Source organism: Protopterus annectens, chromosome 8.part0 (genome assembly GCF_019279795.1).
Source record: "Protopterus annectens isolate FY-2018-M chromosome 8.part0, PAN1.0, whole genome shotgun sequence".
Classification (NCBI taxonomy): domain Eukaryota; kingdom Metazoa; phylum Chordata; order Ceratodontiformes; family Protopteridae; genus Protopterus; species Protopterus annectens.
The window spans coordinates 709356417-709380905 of NC_056741.1; the positions used below are offsets into that span (position 1 = coordinate 709356417).

The window sequence follows — 24489 nt, forward strand, 5'->3', positions numbered from 1 at the left end:
GCCTGGCAATCTACTGGTATTGTCATTGGTCCTTTTGGGGGGGGGGGGGGTAAAGTTTGCACTAAATTTGTTCGCCAGTATGTTTGCAATATCTGTTGGCTCGGGGTAGGAGATTCCATTGTGCAGTAGCTCAGAGCAAATCTTGGTATTGCCATGGAGATTCTTTACATAACTATAGAAGGCCTTGTGGTTGTATGTGGCTGTACTGAAGGTAATCTAAACTTCAGTAGTTTGTCACACTCAGGATTGGCAAATAAAAATTGAGAAAAACACATCAACAATACAATTTGCATGCTCTGAGACATGATCTGAGTATGCAAATCATGATAGATGCAGGTGGCAATGTTGCTCCACCTTGCAAGTACTGTCTTTCCCCTTTCTGTTGGAGTTTTGAGTTATATTTCACAATTAAAAAAATGAAGTATAGCTCATAGAGCAGTGATACAGCCCAACATTGGGAAATCAGTTAATTGAGTTAGTAAGCAGCTTCACTTAGTCCCTGCAGCAGGAAGGTGTGAATCCTTGGCAAGTGGCAGCAACTAACAGACCATGGTTGAACATGAGAGTTAGAAAATTCAATGGCTTACAGATTGTGGTGTTACCATCAGGAGCTACTCTGCTTTTATTGATCCATGATCTGCTCAGTGTCAGACAACCAAATGTGATCCCGTTCACTAAAGTAAAAGAAAAAAAAAATTGCTGTATTTGTGTTTACTGCCAGGACCATGGGCTTCCTTACTAGATGCCTTAACCTTGTTATGAAGCAGGAGATATGTATATTCATTCCCCAGTGTTCATTTGTTAGGATGGTGCTGGTTAAAGCCAAGAAGAACAGCAAGAGTTGTTCCCATAGCTTCACTTAGATGTACATGAAACCTATTGACCAAGGAGCAGTGCAGTCTGCTCTGCCTTATCTTCATTTGTCTGAGATTGCGTACATGAGCTTTGAATAAGCAGTATTGGTAAGATTTGCTGTGACGGAACATTTTACAGATCAGGCTGGCAACTAAGAAGCCACATTTCAAATCTGCTCACTCCTCCTAATGAAATAATTCCTTCTGTGCATGCATATAGAAGACTTAAAGCCACTCTTTCATATAGCAGATGACACTTTGGCATACCTTAAAAATTCTTCTAAAGTCGTGCCTTTGCTTGTCCACTATTAAAATTCATCTTTGGCTCTAAGTGTTTCATGAACCATTAACACACAAACCTAATTCTTGGGTAGATGCGAACTGTACCATTCTTGATGAAGTTACTGAACATGAAAATGATGATACTCTTGTTCATAAATCTGTTTCCTGGTATGAATGTTTATCTCTGAGACTTAACTTATAGGTTGATAGGTAGGTACTAGGCTGTCAGCCCTATACAAGCCTAGCCAAAAAGGTACCCTGGCTTTTGCCACCCAAGAAAATTATTTTCCTTTGCCACTGTCGAGCAGAGCCACAGAAGTAATCCCCGGGGTGAATTTCCTATTTCCCATCCAATCATCAAGATTTTTCTTGAAAAGTACTAATGAGGAGCTTTGTTTGATATAGATAGGTAGTTTATTCCAGAGTATGGGAAGTCTCTGGGACAGGAATCTATCCCTCCAGCATGTTCTGTTTATTGTGGTGACAGGGTTGTGTGTAGCTCGGATGGATTGGGACTTCTTTAAGTGGAGCATGTCCAACAGCTTTGAGTTTGACATAGCTTTGTATGTTAGGCAGAGATCACCTCTGAGTAGGCGATATGCGATGGAGTAAAGCTGAAGTTTTTTGAGACTGTCTGCGTAGGGCATCTGTTTGAGGCCGGTAATCCTCATTGTGAGGTATTTCTGCAGCCTTTCCAGTTGTAGATGTCTTCTGAGGTACATACCAAAAGGGGCGTTGTACTCTGTAATGAGTGATGAGTAGAGGGAAACAATGATCTCTTTTTTTCTGGTTGAGAAACCTTTTGTGATGAGGTGTGCCACGTAGAAGGATTTCTTGACTACTGTGGCAATGTGATTATCAAAGGCGAGATTACTGTCCACCTGTGTCTCAAAGTCTCTTATCACACTTTAGGTGTTAAGTATACTACCACCTATGTTGTAGTTCATGGGTACAGAGTTTTTACCAAAGGGGATGACAGTGTACTTTTTGGCACTGAGCTTGAGGCCATGGCTTTGACAAACAGGCATCTGCATAAGTGAGGCCCTTTTGTAGGATGTCCACATTGTTAGAAGTTTTGATTATGGCTCCTAGTTTGTCATCTGCGTACTTTGTTAAGCAAAGACTTTCTGTGTTAGCCTGTACTTCAGAGAAGTAGATACCAAACAGGAGAGGACCCAGGACTGAACCCTGTGGTACTCCACTTGGCACTGGTCTGAAGTCGGATTTGGAGTCTGCTACTTTCACAGTGTGGGTGACCCAGTTGGCAACCCATTTTGTGACATAGGGATTTGTACCTAGTTTAGTGAGTTTATCTATAATTTCAGAGAGGGGGATGGTGTCAAAAGCCTTGGCAAGATCCAGATAGGCTGTGTGAACCACCTTACCCTCGTCTAAAGCTTTGGTGACTGCTTCAAATAAGTCTATCAGGTTTAGGGGGCATGATCTCCCTTTTACAAACCCAAACTGGGTGGGGTCCAGAGTTTGGAGATTACCAATGTCTTTCTTTATACGTTCCATGGCCTTGCCGACCAGGCTTGTTAGGCTAATGGTGGCGGTAGTTCCCGAGGTCCGTGGTGGCTCCCCCCTTGTGGAGTGAGATCACCGTCGCTGTGCGCCGTTTAGCGGGCACAAAGCCTGAGGTGAGGCTATGATTGAACATGGTACTTAGGTGGGGTGCCAGTTCATTCTGTAGTTCGTGTAGAACGCAGCCTGGAATGTTGTCTGGTCCCATGGATGCTGTGTTCTTGGCTTTGGAAAATGTAGTTTTTACCTGTGCAGCCATGATTACAGGAACTTTGCATTCTTCCGGTACAGAGATGGGCCCTTTAGGGGGTGAGAGGGGGGTAAAGTTAGCACTGAACCTATTTGCCAGGATGTTGGCAATATCATTTGGGTCTGTATGTTTAGTGCCATTGTGCTGTAATTGAGAGCAGGTCTGAGTGTTGCCATTGAGATTCTTGACATAGCTATAGAATGCTTTGTGGTTGTCTTTAGAATTAGTGGCGATTTTGTTTTCGTAACTAGCTTTGGAGGATTTTATCAGGGATTGCAGCTTCTTACTGAGGCTGACCAGGGAGCTCCTCCACTCATGGGATTTTGCTCTCTTTTGCAACAGTTTCTTCCTTCTGTTGTACAGTTTGTTTATGGCAGGGGACCACCAGATTGGCTTCCTTTTTTTGGAGGATAGCATCTTGGTTCTGTTTGGGATAGCGCGATCCATGCACTCGTGTAAGTGCTTATAAAGTGCAATTGTGTAGGATTTAGTAGTCGTAACTGTATTGTCCATCTGCATAGGCATTATGAAGTTCACCACTTCTGTCTTATGAAGCATGAAGTTGGCTTTGGAGACATTTTTTACCATGGTTTCCTTAATGGGGGATGGGGGCAGGATGTGGATATCTAGGTTAATTAACTTCTGGTCGGATCGGACCAATGAGGCGTTGACTTCAGGTGTGGAACACCGGTCACTCATGTTGGTAATTACTAGCTCTAGGATATTGTTGCCCCTGGTGGGGGTGTGGATAAGTTAATCCAGGGCATTGGAATTTATGAATTCCAGAAAGTGTTGAGCTAAGGAGTTGGTACATGAGTAGCTTTCCCAGTTAATGGTGGGGTAGTTGAAATCGCCCATTATTAGTGTGTTCGGTTGAACCCTAATATTTTCCAGTACATCAAGAAAAGAGGAGTGGGAATCCTGGGGCATTGTGGGGGATCTGTAGCAAGCTACAATTTGGATTGCAGTTTTGCCCAGAGTTAGTTGCACTTGGATAACCTCAGCTGCATTATGCTGAGCAACTAGCCTGGAGGTGTAAATATCCTTAATGAATATGGACACACCTCTGCCTTTGGTGTTCCAGTCCAGGTTACATGGCTGAAAAGTGTGGTATGAGTTATAGCCTGGTAGTGCAGGGGTGCTGTCTGGAGCCTTGAACCAGGTCTTAATCACTGCACAGATATTGATGTTCTCCATTTTAGGGAGTGCCTTGAATAAGTGCATTTTGAGATTTATACTTCTAGCATTGAGTAGCTTCACCCTTAGTTTTTGCTTGCCTGTTCCATTTACGGTGGTGAATTTGTCATTTGAACCTTGCCTAAAAAAGGCACTATTGGGACAGCAAGAACCTTAGCCAGTATTCAGAATCCCAGGGGTGACAGGTGCAGGCCATCTCTGGCAAAGCATCGTGGTCTTTGAACCATGTCATCCCAGGCAGAAAGATACCGAATCCCTTTAGAATGACACCAGAAGCTTAGCCAGTTGTTGAAGTCAATCATTTTGTCCTTGTACTGCGGTATCATTCTGGGTGATGGCAGAATGCTACTCAGGGCTAGGGTCATACCTTCCTAGGCTACAAGATCGGAGAGCTCTTCCATGTCTCTCTTCTTCTAGTCCAGGGAGGTACGTCTCAGGTCGTTCACACCAACATGGACAACGACAGACTCATATTTGTACTTGTTGTGGAGTGACCTGAGTGCGTGGGTTATGTGGCGGATCCTGGCATCCTACAGGCAACTGACAGTAACCTTCTCCTTGTTTAGCCTGGTGAGTGGGACATCAGTGTGCCTGACTATAGAGTCACCTATGTCTTGTATGTTGGGTAGGTTGTTTTGTCTTATTGGCTTTGGTTGAGTAGCACACTGAGGCTGCAGGCTGTGTGTCATTTGGGTTGTGTTGGGGGGTGGAGGTTGCTTGCATTTCTGCTTTGGAGGTCTTTGTTGCTTGAGCAGATTATTATTGAGAGCATCTGCGATTGTTTTTGTGTTTCTGTGTGTGGATTTTGGTGGTGTAGATTTAGTGAGACTATGTGATGGGTGTGGTGCAAGTGTTTACCTTCTCCTCTTGACTGTCAACTTCAGTCTTGGCTGGAGAGAGCTTTACCTCCAGTTTGGCTAGATAAGTGCATCTCTCACTGGTTGTAGTGTTGGGTGGTAGGAGGAGAGGGTTGTCTGTGTACATGAGGCAATTTCTGCATTGCCCCAAGATGCCCAAATTTATCAGATAGACAGGAGAGAACACTGGGAGCTGACCCTTGGACATGCCTGAATAAAAAACTATTTTCCTCTAGATAAGTGAGGAAAGTGAGTATAAGAGCTGTTTTTCTCTAAGTAAGTGAAGAAAGTAAGTACCAAAACTGTTTTCCTCTAGGTAATGAGAAAGGTTGAGTGCTGTAGTAATTAGTAGGTTATTTAGGGTCTATATCAGATCATCGAAACGGCACATTATTGAATGCTGTAACGACGAACTGCAAAACCCGAACCCTAACAATATTGAAACCTCAATACAGCAAATTTTTTCCCTGGGAAAAAACTTGCTGTTCTAAGTAACACACACACACACACACACACACACACACACACACACACACCACAAGCACAGTAAAAATCATTAATCCACACACATACATTTAAAAGTTACATCTAACCCTACACTACACTGCACATACACTACTATCTATCCACTTACCTTCACCCAGACCCTAACGCTAAGGTCCTTCACTGTCGCGCACACACCTCACTTGCACCCTAACCCTAACTCACTTAGCCCGCCCCAACCCCAAATCGCACACTTACTGATTCGCACCCTAACCCGAATGTCTGCACAGTCACACACTTACCTTTACCCAACCCGTAAATTTCCACCGCATTGCTGAAAACAGTGAAGTCACAACAGCGGCTAGCCAAATTCTTTCCCTAGGAAAGAATTCGGTTTTGTGCAGCTTTGCTGTTTTCAGCGTTCGTGATATTGGGTTCGATATTAGATCATTCAAAGTTCTGCCATTTTGATGATCTAATATTGACACAGTTATTTAGTGTTACAACAAGTTCTGAACAAGTGCTGATCACAAATAATCAAATTCAAGTGCTAAAACTACAAATCTGTATCTGGACTAAACTAGTTACTGGAAAGGGGGGAAAACTAGTGCAAATGCGAGTTTTTAAATCAGAAAGCTGTACTTTATCCTCAATTTCAGAACTTCAGACCCTTTAAATATACTTTTTCTTATTTTTCCCAAAGATCATGAGTATTTATTTGTGAACCGTATGATATAAGTAAGAGAGCTATCCTTTGTATGTCACTGACTGAATTTCATGATGCCTTTTGTTTGCTTACTTTAAAAGATGAGCGTGTTACATCTATTAATTGTCATTAACTTCAGAGTTATGTGCTCACAGACTTGCTCTTGTTGTTGGTATTGGACCCTTGTTTGGTGGACAGTCATGGTCTTCTGGTGGGTCTTCACCATTCAACAGCTGAATCCATCACGTCTTGATAAGTAATGCTTCAGCAGTAGTTTGGAGAGCTTACTTAGATTCTCACATTCTGTATAGGGAATACACCCCCAATTCTTACTTGACGATAGGACTGTATATCACCCAGTTATGTGGAAATTATAACAGTGCTTTTACCCTTGATGGTCTTGAAAAAGTACTACTTCCGGGACCTCTGTTCATGTAGTTAGACTGCCAGTCAGTTAAATTAGTTTAAACAAGCAAGAAGGAGCAAGATTGTTCCCCCAGACAAAGTAATGGCTGTGTGGTATTATCAAGCATTCTTTCTCAGCAGCTCATATCCCTGATGATTCCATGCCCCACTGAAAATTTTGGGAAGAAAGATCAAAACTTGTTGCTTGGGATCACACACTAACTCTCCTATTTATACAGAAAACTCTATAGATACTTACCAAGGATGTCCCTTATGTAGGGAAGCCAGACAACTCTACTTCATACACTCATGAATTCCACTAGACTTGGTGGCAGGGGTCTCTGTGGTGATTGAGGCTGCCAGGAAACCTTCCACTGGCCAAATCTGTTTCATCAAGTCGGAGATTCTCATTTTTGGGGAATGGTTTCACAAATCAGTCTGTCTGTTAACATACAGGAGCTTTTTCCGTAGCTCAGACACCACTGATGTCGTACATCACACACATGCTCTCTCCTCAAGGTGTAGGGTACAAGGGCACAGACACTCAGAACTTCTTTACCGACAGTCCAAATGCCATCGTTGAACATCAGTCTGAATGCTGTTCTGCTGTGCTGGTTACCAAGCCATGTTTTACATCAGTGCCATGTTGGGGTTTCTTCTTATCTTTTTTTATTTAGTGCTGTTGGGTTCTTAGCATCCAGAAAGGGAAATGTCAGTTTGGGAGGCATATTCCCATAAATACCATCACAACCAGCGTCGTTTCTGTTTGGGTGATTCTCACAACCATACTTAGTGTTCTAGCTGCCAGACTTTTGTCCCTAAGACCCTACATAGTTGTCTCTTTGCTTTATTTACTTTGAAAACCTGTGTCTTAAGTTGTTGGCTGACAGTGCTATGATAGAGTCTTCCCATCCCAAGGGTCAGCCATCTGTGAAGAAAAAGGCCAAAAAACTTAGGTCTGATTTGGCTTTCTGTCAAATCTCTGTCATACATCTCTCCTGCGGCTAGTGAAAGCCCAGAGGATTGTCTGATGGTTGCCTCAGATTCCTCTGCTGTGACCCAGTCAGAGGCTAGCATGCATCCTCAGAGGCTTTACAGACATCTACTTCTGATGTTGAGGGGGAATCTCCGCTGATTACATCAGTGGGACTGAGGATTATTCTGCAGATCTTAGAGAGGAGATCCCAACTACACTTATTGAATATCAGCAGGGGTCTGACCCTCTAAGGGTGGTCCATGCCGACACAGTAAACCAAGCATATTTCCTGTGTAGTTAAGGATCCCCAACGTGATTGGCAGGATTTTACTCTGGTTAATGTTTTTATGACTTTAAAGCCTTCTCAAGGGGTGTTTTTGCCTGCCCCTCCCTTTTCTTCCACTCCTCTTACAAGATCCAGGGAACTGGACTCTTCAGATGAGGATCTACATTCTGGGGAAGAGTCCCTGACTTACTTTTCTCAAGTTCTTTCCCCCTTAGACTATGGTTCAAAGGAAGAGGAGCCTGTTAGTCCAGATTCCCCTTTGGAGAAACTTTTCTCTGGAGATACTGTTGCCCACATGATGGAGTTCTTTAAGCTGGGATTGGACTGACATTCAGAAAAGATACAAGTTCCTCCAGATGGAGTCGCCTAATCCAACAGCTGTTCCCCCAGTTCTGGCTGCCCTGCTTGGATACCTTTTCAGCAGCTTCTGTGGCCCATGATTGTCAGCCTCCTGCACCCAAGAAACCTCATAGGTTTTACAAGGTGCTTGACAAATGTAATTTCTTCATAAATGCCTTTCTGCTTGCTGTGACCCTCTGTGTTGCCTGTCTCGTCTGACAAGCCCTCCAAGTTGTTGTCATCTACCAAGTTGCTCCCTTCACATAAGGATAGTAGAACTATGGAGATGCTGGGCAAAAAGATTTATCCTGCTGACACTTCATACTTTGAGGCCATCAACTACCAGACTCGTATGACTAGGTATGTTTTGGCTCTCTTTTCAGGTTTCCAAAGTGTTTTTTTGACCCTCCTGACTCTGAGGGGAAAGCTTCTGCCCTTTCCTTGTTGGGCTCTACCTCTCAAGTTGCTTGCCAGTCTGTCAAATACAGCTAATGTCTTCCAGTGCTGCTGCCTTAGGTTCTGTTATGAGACGTTACTCTTGGCTTCATCTTCAGCCTTTACCTGACATTAAGACCAAACTACTCAATGCTCCTTTGGATAGTAATAAACTTTTTGGCGCTGCTGCTGTTGAACTTTTCAAGTCTTTCCAGGGTAAGGGTAAAGCCGTGCAGAAGTTGCAACATATTTTTGTTTCTACTATTCCTATGTTTCTGGGGAATTATCCTTTCAAATCTTTTGTTTGTAGGCTCTCTCTTCCTCCTCCTAAGGGAAGAAATGGTCCTAGATGTGTGCCTCCTGCTAAGTGCTTCTCAGGTTAAGTCAGGTTCCATTTGACAGTTTGTTTCCCCTTTCCTCAGCCAGGTTCCCTTATCCCTCCTTCTTTCTTTGTCTCTTCCAAATTTTTTAAAGATCACAGCAGACTCTTGGGTTCTGTCCATTATTTGCCAGGAATAGTTCATGGTTTGAAATCTCTTCCTCCCCTTGTGAGCATCCCTCAACCTCCTTGGAAACAACTTGCTCTTTTCCAGGAGATGCTTCATTCTCTTTTAGTCAAGGCCACCATTCAAGCTGTGTCTTCTTACAATGTAGGGATGTTTTTTTTATTCCAGAATATTTTAGTTCCCAGAAAAGGGGGCTCTTAAAGACCAATTCTGGATTTTTCATAACTCAACACCTTCACCAAGATTCCTTCCTTTTTAATGTTGTCTCTTCAGATTATTTTTCCTGTTTTACCCTAGGCCTTTTTGGTCTCTCTGAATCTCAAAGATGCCTACCTTCTTTTCCCCATCCATCCCCTTTTCATGAAATTTTTACATTTCTCCATTTCTTCCTTGCATTTTCAGTTCTCCAGTTTGCCATTTGGCCTCTCTGCTCCCCAAGGGTATTCGCCACATGACTTGCTCCTCTCATTACCTTTTGCAGGATGAGAAGAGTTCTGCTTCAAGTTCCCCAGTTTACTATTTCCCTGTTAGTCTGGTGTTTACCATAAATCAACTCTGACTCCTTCTCAAGATCATATTTTCCTTGGTTGCAGGCTTCAGGCCATTCCCATGCTGGCATCTTTCCCTCCCCCCAAAGGCCCTGTCTCTTACTGCCTTTTTTCAAATTCTTCTTCCTCTGGCTTCAGTTGCAGACAGAGAATTTCTCAGGGTTCTCAGGTTCATGACTTCCGCCAGTTCCATGCTGCATCTGGCCACGCTACACCTGAGAAAGCTTCAGTGGTACCTTAAGTCAGTTTGGCTCCAACATTGCCACTGCTGGACTTCCTGGTACCATTCCTTCTCTCTCAAGCTTGAGCTTCAGTGGTGGATTCTTCACCTTTCTCTAAACCCTTTCCAGGCTCCAGTTTGGACTCAAGAAGTCATTACAGATGTCTCAGACAGGGGTTGGGAGATCCTCCTTTGGCTACCTCAGAATTCAGGGTCTCTGGCCTCTTCATCAGAGGTTGGACCACATCAATATACAGGAGCTGATGGCCATGTTTCTAGCTCTTCAGGATTTTCATTCCGTCTTTCATTCCAGGCCCCTCAAAATTTTCACAGACAATACCACAGTGATATGGTATGTCAACAAACAAGGCAGCACAAGGTCCTATCTTCTTTGCAGACTAGCTCTTCAGGTCTGGGATCTAGCTGTCCAATATCAATTGAGTCTTCAGACAGTTTGCATTCCCTCAGAGCACAATCTAGTGGTGGACTGTTTGAGCAGGTCCAGCACACAAGCTCATGAATGAATGCTTCACAGAATTGTGTTCTGGGCATAGCCCATTGGAGGGATATTCCTCAGGTACATTTTTTGTCCTGCCTCTGAACAGACAACTTTGACTGTTCTGTGCTAGAGTCCTAAGTCTTCTGACTTTGAAAGTGGACACCCTATCTTTTCCTTGTAAGGGGATGTTTCTCTACGGATTCTCCTCCCCTTCCTCTGTTGCCATGCATTTTGCACAACATCAGGCAGGACTCTCAAAATCTTGCTGGGGACATCCCTTTGTCCCACACAACATTGGTTCTCCCTTCTTTCTCACTTGGCCGGGGCAGTTACCACAAGTTACCTCACCAGGTGGATCTTCTCACATAAAACAAGGTATATTTTGTCTATTCTCACTTGTCCGCTCTTCAACTGACACTATGGGTGATAGGGGTTTGATCCCTTTTCGGCACGTCTTTTCTGAGCACATCATTCAGTTCCTGCAGGAGGTCAGGAAACCATGCATGTCCAAATAGCAAATATTTTCTGTCTGGTGCCTTCCTCGCTATCAGGATTCCCCACCTGTGCAGGTTCCTGTGGTTCTATCTGTGTGATCTGCTCCATGCTTTGCTAGCATATTCTGCAGTTAAAGGTCACCTGTCAGCAATTTCTGCTTGTCTGTTTTTGACTTCGCCACTGGCTTCTAGATTTCAGGTCAAGCAATTTCTTAAAGGTGTCCTTCATATCAGGCCTCCCAAGAAGCTTATTTCACCTTCCTGAGACCTAAATTTTGTATTTGAAAAATTGACTCTGGCTCTATTGAGCCTGCTTATTCAGCTTTCTTGCAACATTGTACTCTGAAGAGTGTTTTTCTTTTGGTTGTCACTTCAGCCAATTGTGACTGAACTTCAGGCTGTCACGGCTGTTTCTCTCTTAGTTTTACACAGAAACAATGTGTCTCTTTGTACTGCACCTTCTTTTAATGCCCAAGGTGATCAATGAGTTGCCTCTTAATCAGTCTGTTCATCGTACTTCCTTTTTTTCCCTTCTCCGCAGTCTGCCAGTGAGAAGGTTCTTACACCTGGCATGTGCATAGACAGCTCAGATATTAATTGGATAGAACTGATGTTATTTACAAATCTGAGCAACTTTTTGTTTCCTTCCATACCAGCTCTTTAGGTTTGGCAGTTTCTACACAGACCATATCTTCTTGGATTTCTAAGGCCATTTCTTGTTAGTCTTTTCATGGTAAATGTCTTTCCTCATCAGCGAAGCCCCATTCTACTAGAGCTATTGCCGCCTCTGGTGGTTTTTTTCCAAGAGGCTGCATATCAGTTCCATCCCTGAGGCTGCAACTTGGTCCTCTCTTCATACTTTCAGTAAGCATTACAAGCTGAATGTTATTGCCAGGACTATCCTGGATGAGTTTCTGGAGGCCTCTTCTGTGACTTCCTCCACCCAGGCTTCCTCTTGAGTTTTTGTACTTTCCCTTAAGCTATGAAAACTGCAACAGTGATATGAAATGATGTGGTACAGTTGTGTAAAGTCTTAACATAACAGTAGAAATTCTTCTCTTCACTGGTGTAGTATTTGCTTCCTCCCTCCTACCCCTCTGCTGTAATTTCTTTCTTGCCCTCCTAGTCAAGGGGCTTTTCTCCCTCTGGATGCACATGTTTTTCTAGTCCCTATGGGCATTCTGTTCCTTCTAGGGCTTTATCAGTTCTGAATGCATGCATCCATGTGTCACCTTTATGCCCTACGCTTGTGTGGAGAGCATGCATGTGAAGTACGATGCCTGTAAGCGCTAAAGGTTTTTGGTATACTGTCCTTGACGAGGAGATCCCTTTGGTTATGAATACTGCAACAGTGATATGGAATGACATCTAATGTTAGATTAAAATTTTACTCTACTTTCTCTGGATCTCCATTATTCTATTGGTCAGGGCATATATGTACATCTTTACCTTCTGGAGGGTTGGCTGATTAAACTGTTCCTTAATGGAGTGCTTGTATTCCTGTCCTCATTGAAAGCTGAGGAACCCACCCTCACTGGAATTTGAAGTTCATGATAGATAAGTCTCTGTGTGTAGTCCTTGAATCTGCTAGATGGGTGATGTTAAATTGTGCCTCTTGGAAGATATTGTTGCTGGTGGATATCACATCCAAGATGTAAGCTTCAGGCCATCGTGGGAGGAATTGTATCTTGTCTTCCCAAGGAATGGATGATGGTTATATGAACCCACGCATACTCCCAAAGGTGGTTTCAGAGTTTTCACTAAAGTATTCTATTTGGCTCCCAGATGTTCTTCATGTTTCACTGTTGCAGTCATTACATTTGGGTTATCTGCTTGCAAGTAGCCCTCAGTCGACCTGATTAACAAAGTCTTCGGTCCTGCATCGGTTGCTGTCCCTTCTTCCATGACGTCAGGTCGTCAGGGGTATAAAACATGCAGCCAACGCCATTACCCCAGTCTTTCTCACCGTGCGGTGCCCGAAGCAGAAGCAGTTCGCAAGTGCCAGTCAGCCAACTCCTGAAATTTTAGTTTTCGAGTTTCAGAACCGAAGTCTTCAAATAAAGCTAAGTACCCCGTTGGGGAAACTTTTTCTTGCTCCTTGTCGATGTCAGTAAAAGTTAATAATTGTATTACTTGTGGAAAGCAAATACCTCATAAAGATTTTCATTCGTACTGACCACGACGTAATTTGCTGTCGGTTTTGTGCTTTATTTAATCAGCACACTATCCGTCATCTGTATATTTTCGGCTCTAAATATTTCGGTTCTCGGTGTAATTTTCCAGAAATGTCATCGGTTTACCATCTGACTACCGGGATTCCGAAAAAACGCAAAGATAAAGACAGATACAGGCCACCGAGGTCCAAAACTGCCGACGATGCTTCTCCTAATCTAGTCGCCAGTTCGCCGGTACTCAGTGAGGCACTTTCGCAGCCCCTGATACCTGCTACTTCTGATTCGCAGGCTTCTACTGAGACCTGTTCGGAGTCTGGTATGCTGGGAGATGCTTAAACTATGGAACCCGCGAATGTATCTACCTTGGATGGGTCCGGAGCCGCTGTGCAGGCACCGGCTTCTGAGGGTGTATTCAGGCCTACGGACTTGCATATTAAACAGACACCTCCTAATTTACTTAGGCCTAAATCTCGATCCATGTCTAAAAAAACTGATGCCCAGGCCACATCCTCAGGCCTTTAGGCCTAAAAACAACTGATAAGAATGGCTGAAGATCTAATAACTCTAATCAGGGGTAGCCAACCCCCCCCCCCTTCTAAGAGGCCTAGGACTAGCCAACCCCCCCCCCCCTTCTAAGAGGCCTAGGACTGAAGTTGATTATGAATCTTCTGATCAGGATTCTGTTTTTTCTGACTCTTCTGATGATCTGGATTTGTCCTTACCTACTTATGAGGATTCTGTTCCAGAGGACTCTATTCCCTCTGCTTCCCCTCCTGAGGATTTTTCTTTTGGGGAAACCTTACATACTCTAAGGGAGCATTTCCACTGGGAAAGCCAGGATTTTTATGATTTAAAAAAGAGGCTTAGGGATTTCCTTCTCCTACCTCAGCATAGGCCTTTAGCTATTCCTCCTGTACTAGACATTGTTGATGATGCTTTCTCGGAATCTAGTTTGGCCCCTGATTCCCTGCCTCGTGCTCGCAGAAAACCTGACAGATACTACAGGGTCCCTGAGTCCCACAAGTTCCTTTTCAAAAATCCTATTGTAGATCCAGAGACTATTTCACAGGGCCCCAAGGGCATTAAGGCTTCTACTGCTGAAAATCCTACCCCTTTTGATAGAGACTCCAGGGCGCTGGATAGATGGGGTAAGAAGGTTTACACTTCTGCAACCTTGGCCATTGGGGCTTTAAACTGCCAGTTTCATATGTTAAAATATCAGCAACATGTTATTGGACTGCTTAAACAGAAAATTATGTTGATTCCTGACTGTGTGGAAAGTAAAGAATTACAGGATTTAATGCATTCTGCCGAACAAATTGGAAAACATACTTTGCAATGTGGTTTTGATTCATTAGAGGCCTCTTGCAGGGCTGCTGTTACTGGGTCTGTGCTCAGAAGGCATGCTTGGCTTAAGGAGCAATCTTTGCCTGATCATGTTAAAGCTAAATTGTTGGATGCTCCTTTAAATCAGGACCACCTGTTTGGCAACAAGGCTGAGGAAGTTCTTAAAAATATGGAAGATAAAGCTAAATCTAGGCAAACTGTTAAAGATTTTTTACAAGTTAATCTTCCTAGATTTAGTAGGCACTGGCCCTGTAAGAATTGGTCCTTTCCAACCCCTTCCAGGTCTTGTCAAGCCAAACCCAGACACAGCAAAAACCCCAGGTTTCAGTCCCAGGGGACTCACAGAACTAAGCAGTGGGGGGCCTCCACTTCCAAGTCTGGGAATAATAAGACTCCCCCCTATGGTAAACTGTCTCAATGACTTCCTTTTAAAATTTCCAAGCACTTATCAACTGGCTGCCCCTTTGGGGGAAAAGATTGTTCTTCATGCAAAGATTGGGAACTCGTTACCCAGGACAAATGGGTTTTAAATATAGTGTCCCAGGGATACGGATTTTGCTTCCACACATTGCCAACACCAAATGGGTGGCTGGACCTACCCCCAAATCAGTGGGCAGAAGCCCAAAAACGAGTACTTTCTCTCTTAAGCATGGGGGCTATTCAACTGGTACCAGAAGAGGAAAAGGAACAAGGTTTCTACTCAAGAATTTTCCTGGTACCCAGAAAAGACAATTCATGGTGTCCTATCTTGGACCTGTCTACTCTAATCACCTTTTTGGAGATTCCAAAATTCAAGATGCTGACTCTTCACCAATTACTTTCTATGCTAGGCAAAGATGCCTTGTTGGTAACACTAGATTTAAAAGAAGCATACCTGCACATCCCAATCAGGGAATCTTGCAGAAGATACCTATGCTTCAAAGCAGACTACAAGCACTATCAGGTCTCTGCACTGCCCTTTGGCTTATCTACTGCACCCAGGGTATTCACAAAGTGCCTAGCTCCAGTTATTGCATTTTGCAGGCAAAGAAATATTCAAATATACCCGTACCTGGACGATTGTCTAATTCAGGCAGAAAGCCAGGACATACTTTTGAATCATCTGGCCTTTGTAAAAAGGGTTCTAACTTGTCTGAGGTACACCATCAATGAAAAGAAATCACACCTGGTACCCTGTCAACAAATGACATACCTGGGAGTAAGCTTGAATACAACTTCTCAGATGGCTTACCTCACGCCAGGAAAGCAAATTCATTTGACAACCTACTTCAAACAAGTGGCCCCAAAAACCCTACTATCTGCAAGACTAATACTGCAAGCCTTGGGGTTCATGGCCTCCTGCATTCTTCTAATTCCATATGCAAGAATGCATATGAGGAAACTACAGTGGTATCTAAAATGCCTATGGTGACTACATTTTCAAGACCTAGAAACAATGATTCCTGTCGTACCTTGCCTATGCCTAGAGTTCCTTTGGTGGGCAGAGGCCTGCCACCAAAACAAGGGACTACCTTTCACATCACCCCCTGCCACCCAAACCCTAACAGATGCATCAGACTATGCACGGGGGGCTCAACTGGCAGGGGAAGTGCATTCAGGGCAAATGGAACCCAATTCAAATGCACCTGCATATCAATCAAAAAGAAATGTTAGCTGCACAGAATGCTCTGACAGCCTTCAAGGACCACATTCTTCCAGGACAACTAATTGTAAAGATGGACAACACCACTGTTACGTGGTACATAAACAAGCAGTGGGGTACACATTCTTACCCCCTCTGCAGACTAACCATGGCATTGTGGGACACAACCTTGAGCTACCAAGTGCACTTACAAGCTCATTTCCTACCAGGAAAATTAAATACACTGGCAGACGGACTAAGCAGAAACCTCATGGACCCACACGAGTGGAAACTGGAACCAAGGATTTTCGAAATGTTGACAAGCAAATGGGGGAGCCCAGATTTACACCTGTTTGCATCTCCCCAGAACTACCAATTGGACAAATTTTGCACAAGGACTCACCACAAACAAGCCTGGAAAGTGGATGCTCTGTCCTTCAGCTGGAAAACCTATCAGTCTATGCCTCCCCCCCCCTCTGTCTCTGCTCTCCAATGTATTACTAAAAATCAAACAGGACAAACCAAGGTTGATTTTGATTGCTCCAGACTGGCCGCGCCAACACTGGTACCTCCTCCTGTGCAATGTGTCATGGTTATCTTCATGGCACCTGCCTCAAACTTCTTCCCTGCTGTCTCAGCAGGAGAACCAGATTCTGCACCATCAGCTTCCAACCCTGAACCTTGCAGCCTGGTTAATTACTTAATCTCTCCTTTACCATCCCTCAGCAAACCTCTGATGATTATCATTTTAGAGGCAAGGAGGCCTAGCACTAGAAAATCTTTTGCTGAAAAATGGAAAAGATTCTGTGCCTGGAACCATTCTCAAGGGATGAACATAGCAGCGCCCAGTTTACCACAGATTTTACGATACTTAACTGAGATGCTTCACAAGGGCCTGTCTTTTTCCTCCATTAAAGTCCGCGCCTCAGCCATTTCTGCTCATTATAACACAGAACCTCGCATCTTCTCTCATCCGCTGCTCAAGCAGTTCCTCAGAGGGGTCAAAAATTTGAGACCACCCAGGAGAGCTCCAACCCCAGCCTGGGCCATTAACTTTGTCTTGGAGAAACTCACTCTACCTCTTTTCGAGCCAGCTGCTACTGCAGACTTAAAATTTCTTTCTTGGAAAACAGCTTTCCTTTTAGCAATCACTTCAGCTAGAAGGGTATCTGAATTACAGGCCCTTATGGCAGTGGAGCCTTTCATCATCTTTCATGCGGACAGGGTGTCCCTCAGAACCAATTCATCCTTCATGTCTAAGGTGGTATCCAGTGTGGCTCTTAATCAGTCCATTCATTTGCCAACCTTCTTTCCCAATCCACAGAATAAAGGGGAACGGATACTGCATTCCTTAGATGTGCACAGACAACTTGGATTCTACTTGGACAGGACTAAACCTCAAAGGAAATCTGAACAACTGCTGGTGGCATTTGCTGCAGGGGCAGAGGGGAAAGCCATTTCAAAGCAAAGCAAACCATTTCTAAATGGATAAGCCATTGCATTCATTTCTTCTATAAGCATCATGGAAAACCTATCCCCCAGGGGATCAGACCTCACTCCACCAGGGCTGCATCTACTTCTACAGCCTTTCTCAGTGGTGTCCCTACCAGGGACATCCTAGAAGCTACTAACTGGAGTTCTGTACATACTTTCAGCAAGCATTATCATTTGCCAATTTTCTCAGCTGGCTTTGCCACTGCAGTCTTGCAGGGCCTTATAGCTGGCCCTAATGCTATCTAAATTCCTCCTCCCAACCATAGCTTTGGAAATCTACCCAAATGTAATGACTGCAACAGTGAAACACGAAGAACATAGTACAGTTGTGTACACTTACATAAATGTAGATGTTCGAGTGTATTCACTGTTGCAGTCCTGGTTACCCTTCCTCCAACCCGTAACTTCTTTTGGCTATACCTCTACTTTCCTTTACTATGCTTAAACGCCTTTTTGGTGTATTTGCTTTTTTGTTGGAGGTATATCTTTGTGCTTTTATGTTTAATTGCTTCCCATTAGGGAGGCACCTGACATCTGGGGCAAGAAAAATTGATGTAATGATGTCGGCTGCATGTTTTATACCCCTGACGACTTGACGTCATGGAAGAAGGGACAGCAACCGAAGCAGGACCCAAGACTTTGTTAATCAGGCCGACTGAGGGCTTACCTGCAAGCAGATAACCCAAATGTAATGACTGCAACAGTGAATACACTTGAACATCTACATTTATGGTATGTGTACACAACTGTACTTTTTCTTTGCAGTTGAAGAAACAATGGTAGGAATAGACATCTGTACCATCAGCTTAGGGACTATAAGAAGAGGGGCAGTTGTAGATCATGGACTAGTTTGTTTTCTTTAATCCATGAAAGGAAGGAATGGTTTCTTGCTGCCAGCAGACACTTTCCAGATGAGCATTATGTTTAGCTGGCAATCAATCCAAAATTTTTTGGCAAATGCGTTGGTGAAATCTCACTCCACTAGCAGAGTAGTTTGCCTTGTGCTTGCTTCTTGAATTCCATTTGTCACCTTCATCATTTTCTTCACATCCTTCCTTCTTAATTAATTCCACCATCTCATGCTTGACAGTAGGTGACTGTATTTTGTCCCACTGCTCCCTTCTTTTTCTTTGTAGTCTACATGTCCAAGTAATTAAACACTTGTTCATATTCCACTCTCATCCCTCTTTCCAGCCTTGTAACATTTACTCTCTAAGACTACTAGAACTATATTTATTTATTTATTTTTATTTATTTGCAGTTGGTTTACCAGGATAGTCCATTGGGCCAATATGAACCCGTTTTCAATGGAGTCCTGGGGAGAAAAGCTCCAAAAGCAAGCAAGGTTACAATAGGTTTTAGATTATAATTTTTACAAGTGTTACAGACTAGAGCAAAACATTACAAATAGTTCAGACTAGTGAAGAACATTACAGATGGTACAGACTAGTAAAAAGGAACATTACAATATAAATACTGAGAAGCCATTACATATTAGGAAGGTTGCACTTAAGAGGTACAATCTAATGCATTCTTTGCAAGTAGCTTAGAAAGAACAAGGATGTATGAGTTAGGAGAGAAAGTAAAAGGGAATTGCCAGTGTTAAGAGGGACAGAGAAAAGAAGATGGAAATTGCCAGTGTAAGTTATGTGGGGTGGGAGCAGGAGCATTCTTATACTTATTCATATACTTTTTTCTAAGACCTTGCCAATGCCCTTTAAATTGGAAAAAAGTCATATTCCAATTCAGTCCACCCCTTTGTGACATTCTCAAGGTTATATTTGTACTTATCATGGATATATCAGTGTATTATAGAAATGGAGTCTTTTTAGATACTTTCTTCCTTATGTCCTAGCTCTTACCTCACCCATCTTGTGTAAGGTGCATAGACAGCCCTCTGTAGTCAACTGACTGACTGGTGTGAGCTAACAAGATAGTGCTTCGTCCTCCCACTTCTATGGATGAAAGTTGTGTTTACCATGTTATCATGTCTTTGTTTTAAAATTTTACTTCATTTTTGGAGTTGAGTATGTTGGTATCTTCATGTTTATGTACAGCCTTTACTGCATACTGTTGGGCAGAATAGAGTATGGTACTCTGAAAAAACAACACCTTCATATTTCAGAAGAAAAACAGAAAAAAATGAGTTTTTCAAATGGTAATTATTTTTTGAGGCAGTAATTCTTTGTAACTTGCTTAATTTTTTTGTCAGTTCTGCAGTGAGAAAACCCCTCGTCGAGAGAAAACTGTACCAGCGGAGGGACGCACTTACAAACGGAGAGAGGTACTGGACTTGAAAGGCTGTGGTCAGATGTATTTTTCACAAAAAGCTGTTGAGAAATAAAATATCTGCATTTTTACATTGCAGATGATAACTGTGTATGGTGTCTAAATGATGCATGTTCTAGTGATGATTTTTATGCAATACAGTATTTGTAGAAAAGTTGTTTTGGGTATCCGTGCTTAGTTATTCCTTTTCCTTACTATAGAAACATTTATGAATCAACATTTTAAAACCTTGCTCATATATGCTTGGTCTTTCCAGATTAGTTTACATTTCATAGACCTTGCTGGCAATAATATACCAAATATGAATAATGATATCTGTGTGTATGTGACAGTGTGAGAATTTGTCTGAAGACTTGCTGTAGATTCTGAAAATTTTCATCTGTGTTAAAAAAGCAGTTGAGATGAGATGATGTAAGTGGGTGCAGGCTCTGCATTGGAATTATGTATGTCCTAAATATTGATTAATCTAACATTTAATTTTTCTCTATTATATGTTGTGCTTTTATTTTAATTGTGATGTATTCACTTGGGCTGTATCTGAAAATGATCAGTCCACTACTGTTAGACAAAGATAAATAGCTAAATAAGTAACTAAATCCACATTAAGACAGGTTAAAGAAAACTTATGCACCTCTCTATGAAAGGTGTTAACGACCTCAAAGTGAGTGACTGTAGTTTGTCTTATTGTAGCTTTTCAAAGAAATGCACATATTCTTTGACTTGTGTTTTAAATCCCTCACTAACACTCATTTCACCATCCCTGTCAGTAGTACTCTGGCCATCAGCTTGCTACAGAGATGTCTCTTAATTTCCTGACTTCCCCCTGTTACCACAGTTGCCCTCCAAGGGAGACTAGCCTCAGGTGAGGTATAGAAATCCAAACATTGACAAGCAGGTACAGGACATGAGAGTTCCATTGTTGATCATTCATGTTAACTTGGTGAGGAGACTTTGCCCCTAACCTTTCTCCTAACCTTCTGTTTAGTGCCTGCAGTAACAAACTTCAGACAACCCTGCTTCCATGGCCTTATGGTCTGCAAAAAGTGCACATATTCTGAAGGCTTACTCTTCCCACTTGAGCTGAAACCAGCCCTGTTTTCTTTGTCAGTAGCTTCCTAAGCCATACAAAAGTATCTCTCCCCAAGAACAATTTGACAGCTATACCGCCAGTTTTTAGGTGTGTATGCTAACCTTTCTCATCATTTTCCATTGTTTTGGCTGCCACCCATGTGTGCTTAATGGAAGCTGACCCCTAGCATTTGGAATCTGATGCAGGCTGTGCAGGTTGTGCTGATAGTGCTTTGAGAAGTGGGACAAAGCTTTGAACTGTGTTTTCAGATTTACAAATGACAGTGTCTTTTCCATTTCTTTCTCCTCATGGCCTCTCCAAAAGCGTCCACTCTTCCTTTCTAGTGACCACTGGTCTAGGTTTGAGTTTTTTCACCCCTCCAGTTATGCAAGTTCTGCCCATTGAGCATGTGCTTGCTCGGCCTGTCATTTGGTGTTGGTACTCATTTGTTCCCTATTACATAAAGTCAGAATGCAAGCAGTGGTCTCTTAGGAAACAGTCCTCTTGTCTTTTTCTGTTGGTCTTGATGTATTGGAAGCAGCAGCCTTAAGGCTTTAGTCAGCAAGCTCTGCCAAAAGAAGATTGTCTATTATATTAAAGCCTCAGCAGGTGGCCTAGTGCTGTACTTGCAGGAAAATTTGTTGTTGCATTAATTTTTAATTCATTTCCCCGTTCAGATTAAACACCACCACTGACTATGTTGACGGAACAAGTGCAAGCCCCCTCCCCCACAGCAGAAGATGCAATCTCTTCTGATATATGCCCATCAGCTGCCATACATGGTCTTACAACACAACTTGCTCTGCAGCCACAAACTGCATTGTTAGTCATTCTTCCAGTACATAACGTGATAGAAGTAAAAGGGCCAGTTGTCTTTATTACATTCGTCTGGTTTTCAGGAAGAGGGTGACCATAAAGCAGCATGAATCTGCTCATCTGAGTCCAAGGAGAACTGTAAATGTATACCTCATGTCAGATTCCATGGATGTTAATGGGGATGAGGAATAAATGCCATACGTGCACACTCCTTTCATTATTTTAGCAAAGGGGCAATAGGAAGACTTCACCTGCTCTCATGAGCAGATTTGATGGGTAGTCTCGACCCTTCTTAGTCACTCCCCCCTGGTTTTTCTCCAAGTATATGGTGGTGATTGCAGCTCATCTCAGACTACAAAGGTCCATGCCAGGGACTTCTTGCTCTGCCTTTGCACTCAACTAGGTATTAGAGTGAACTTGGACAAGTCCAGTTTTATCCCTTTCAGACAACAGAATTTGTATATGCTCACCTGGGTAAGAGATGCCAGATAGTAAGGCTTCCACAGAACAGGTTGGCCACCCTCCACAGAAAGGCATTAGAAGTACTAGCAGACAGGTTAAGTAGTTTTGTCTTTCTGTCTCATGAGTGGTCCTTCCATTTGATGGTGGCAGAGCAGGTATTCTGTTGCTGGGGGCAACCATTCTGCTTTGTATTTGCCTCTCTGCTCAGCACAAAATGCAGCAAGTATTTTGCCCTGATCCTGCAAGAGGGGAAGTCACCAAAGGGATGCTCTAATCCACATTTGCAACCCCCCACTCCAGGAGGCTTTGGTATGCCTTTCTTTCTACCCTCTTTTATCCCAAAAACCTTGGCAAGGAAGGTCGTGTTTATCCTCCTTTCCCTTTCTGGCCTCAACAGATGTGGATCTGATGTTATCCATGTCACTATTCCTCACTGTTGGGTCGGAGGATCCAACATTGGATCCGAGCCAGGAACTTTGCAGACAGCTTCTAGGCTCAAGCTCCTCCTACGATCCTTTGCTGCCCTCTAACCCCCCCCAAGATCTCATTTGCCGTGCTCAGCATCAGACAGATTATCTGGCTCGAGTCTCCACTTGGGATAAGTATAATTTTTTTTTCAAATTCTTCTCGTAATTTTTCCTTTTTTAGTATTTAGTGTTTTCTAGTTATATTATCGGTAGTATTTAGTCCCTCCCATTTTGCTTCTCAGTGGTTGTTGCTATGTGCTTTGGCACCCTTTTTGTTGTGGTTAATTTATTCCTGTAGATTTATAGTTCTTCAGTCTTAGTTTTATACTTTATAGTGTGACTGGTTGTTGTTTTGGGTTTGGCCGTAGTTTTTCCTTCCCAGTTTCTGAGTTCAATGTGCCCCTTTGGCTTTGCTGTTTTCTTGTCCCAGCATGTCTGACAACCCTGTTAGTTTCAAAAGGTGCTCCTTGTGCGGTTGGAAGATGCCCGTGTCCAATTTGCATGAGGAGTGCCTTTATTGTTTGGGTGCCGACCACCTGGAGGTTGAATGCAACATTTGTGCCACATTCAACACACAGACTCTGGTCGAGTGCCAAAACAAACTTATCTTAAAATGTTTAACCCAAGGGGGTCAGTTGGACCAGTCCCTGGCCAAGTCTGGACCCTCCAGTCATAAGAGGAAGGCCCCCTGTCTTCCTGGGTCTTCTTCACCTAAAAAGGCCAGGCTGACTGATCCTACTTCCTCTGATCCAACTCCAGCCTCGGCCCAGTCGGATCCTAGGTCCTGCATCTTCCCCTCCAGATCCATGGCTTCCACTCCAAGGCCATCGGATCTGAGGTCGCAGAAATCTACTCCCGGATCCAAGGCTTCCAGATTGAGACCTTCAGATCCGGGCCAGCCATGGATCCAGTTTCCTTGGATCTGAGTCATGTGGGATCCAAGCATTTGGATCCTCATTTGCCTTTGGATCTGAGGTAGTCAGATCTGGGATTGGTGTCAGATCCCACAGTTATTGTAGAGGACTCCATGTTTGGTTCTGGCTTGGGGAAGTCCCCTTCTGCTTCCAAGCACAGAAGTCTATATTCGAACAGGCAGGGGAGGTCCATGGGTTCCAGTCATCCATCCTCAACTAGGTCCTCCGGGTCATCTAGGTCCTTGCTCCTGACTGATAAGGACAGGAGGATGAGGTCCTTTTTCAAGGCTCAGATTGGTTGGGGCTTCTTGGATTCTCTGCCCATCTGACCAGGGGTCTATCTCCTACCCCTTCGCTGCTGTCTTCTTGTCTGATTCAGTTGGTTTCAGACTTTTAGGCCCTGGGTTGCATAGGGGAGGAGATGGGCGTCCCTAGAGCCACTCTGTCTCTACCCCATTAGTCTCTCTGACTGCCTCTGCTCGGCCTCCCCCTGGGCAGCTGGAGTCCTGGGCCTGACTTGTCACCCTGTGTTTTCTCAGACCAGTCCCTTCCTCTTGATGCTTTGGCCCTCAACAGCATGGGGTCGGTACTGTCCGGAGGCCAGTGTGCCTGCCGGGAGTGCGGATGGGACATCGTCCAGCCCTTCGGCCTTCCAGGTTGTAGAGAGGACTTTTTCCTCCAGAAAAGTTTCCTCCCGGGCTTACCATAGACCATCCCTGACCCCCCCCCCCAGAGTGAACTCATCACATCCTGTTCCCGATCAGCCCTCTTGAACTAGCCTTCAGGAGGGAGTCACCCCCACCTTGGGATCCCTTTCTCTTCCTCCTTCCCTACGCCCCCCCCGGAGGAGGTGCCTCGGAAGAAATTGTGCAAGAGGAGGCACCTAGACTCCCCTATGGAGTCACTCACATAAGATACGGACCTTGATTTAAATGGTTGGGTCCCTCAGATCTCCGCCCAAAGATGTCTCCTTTG

The 24489-nt window shown here is 43.7% G+C and overlaps 1 protein-coding gene across 2 annotated transcripts in view; it reads left to right on the forward strand.

Moving 5' to 3' along the window:
* GON4L (gon-4 like) overlaps window positions 1-24489 on the forward strand; it is a 3426849-nt gene that overhangs the window by 1513427 nt on the left and 1888933 nt on the right. For both annotated transcript variants that reach the window (XM_044080158.1, XM_044080159.1), the window contains one exon: window positions 19710-19781. In XM_044080158.1, coding sequence (XP_043936093.1) covers window positions 19710-19781 — 72 coding nt within the window. The remainder of the gene's footprint in view (window positions 1-19709; window positions 19782-24489) is intronic.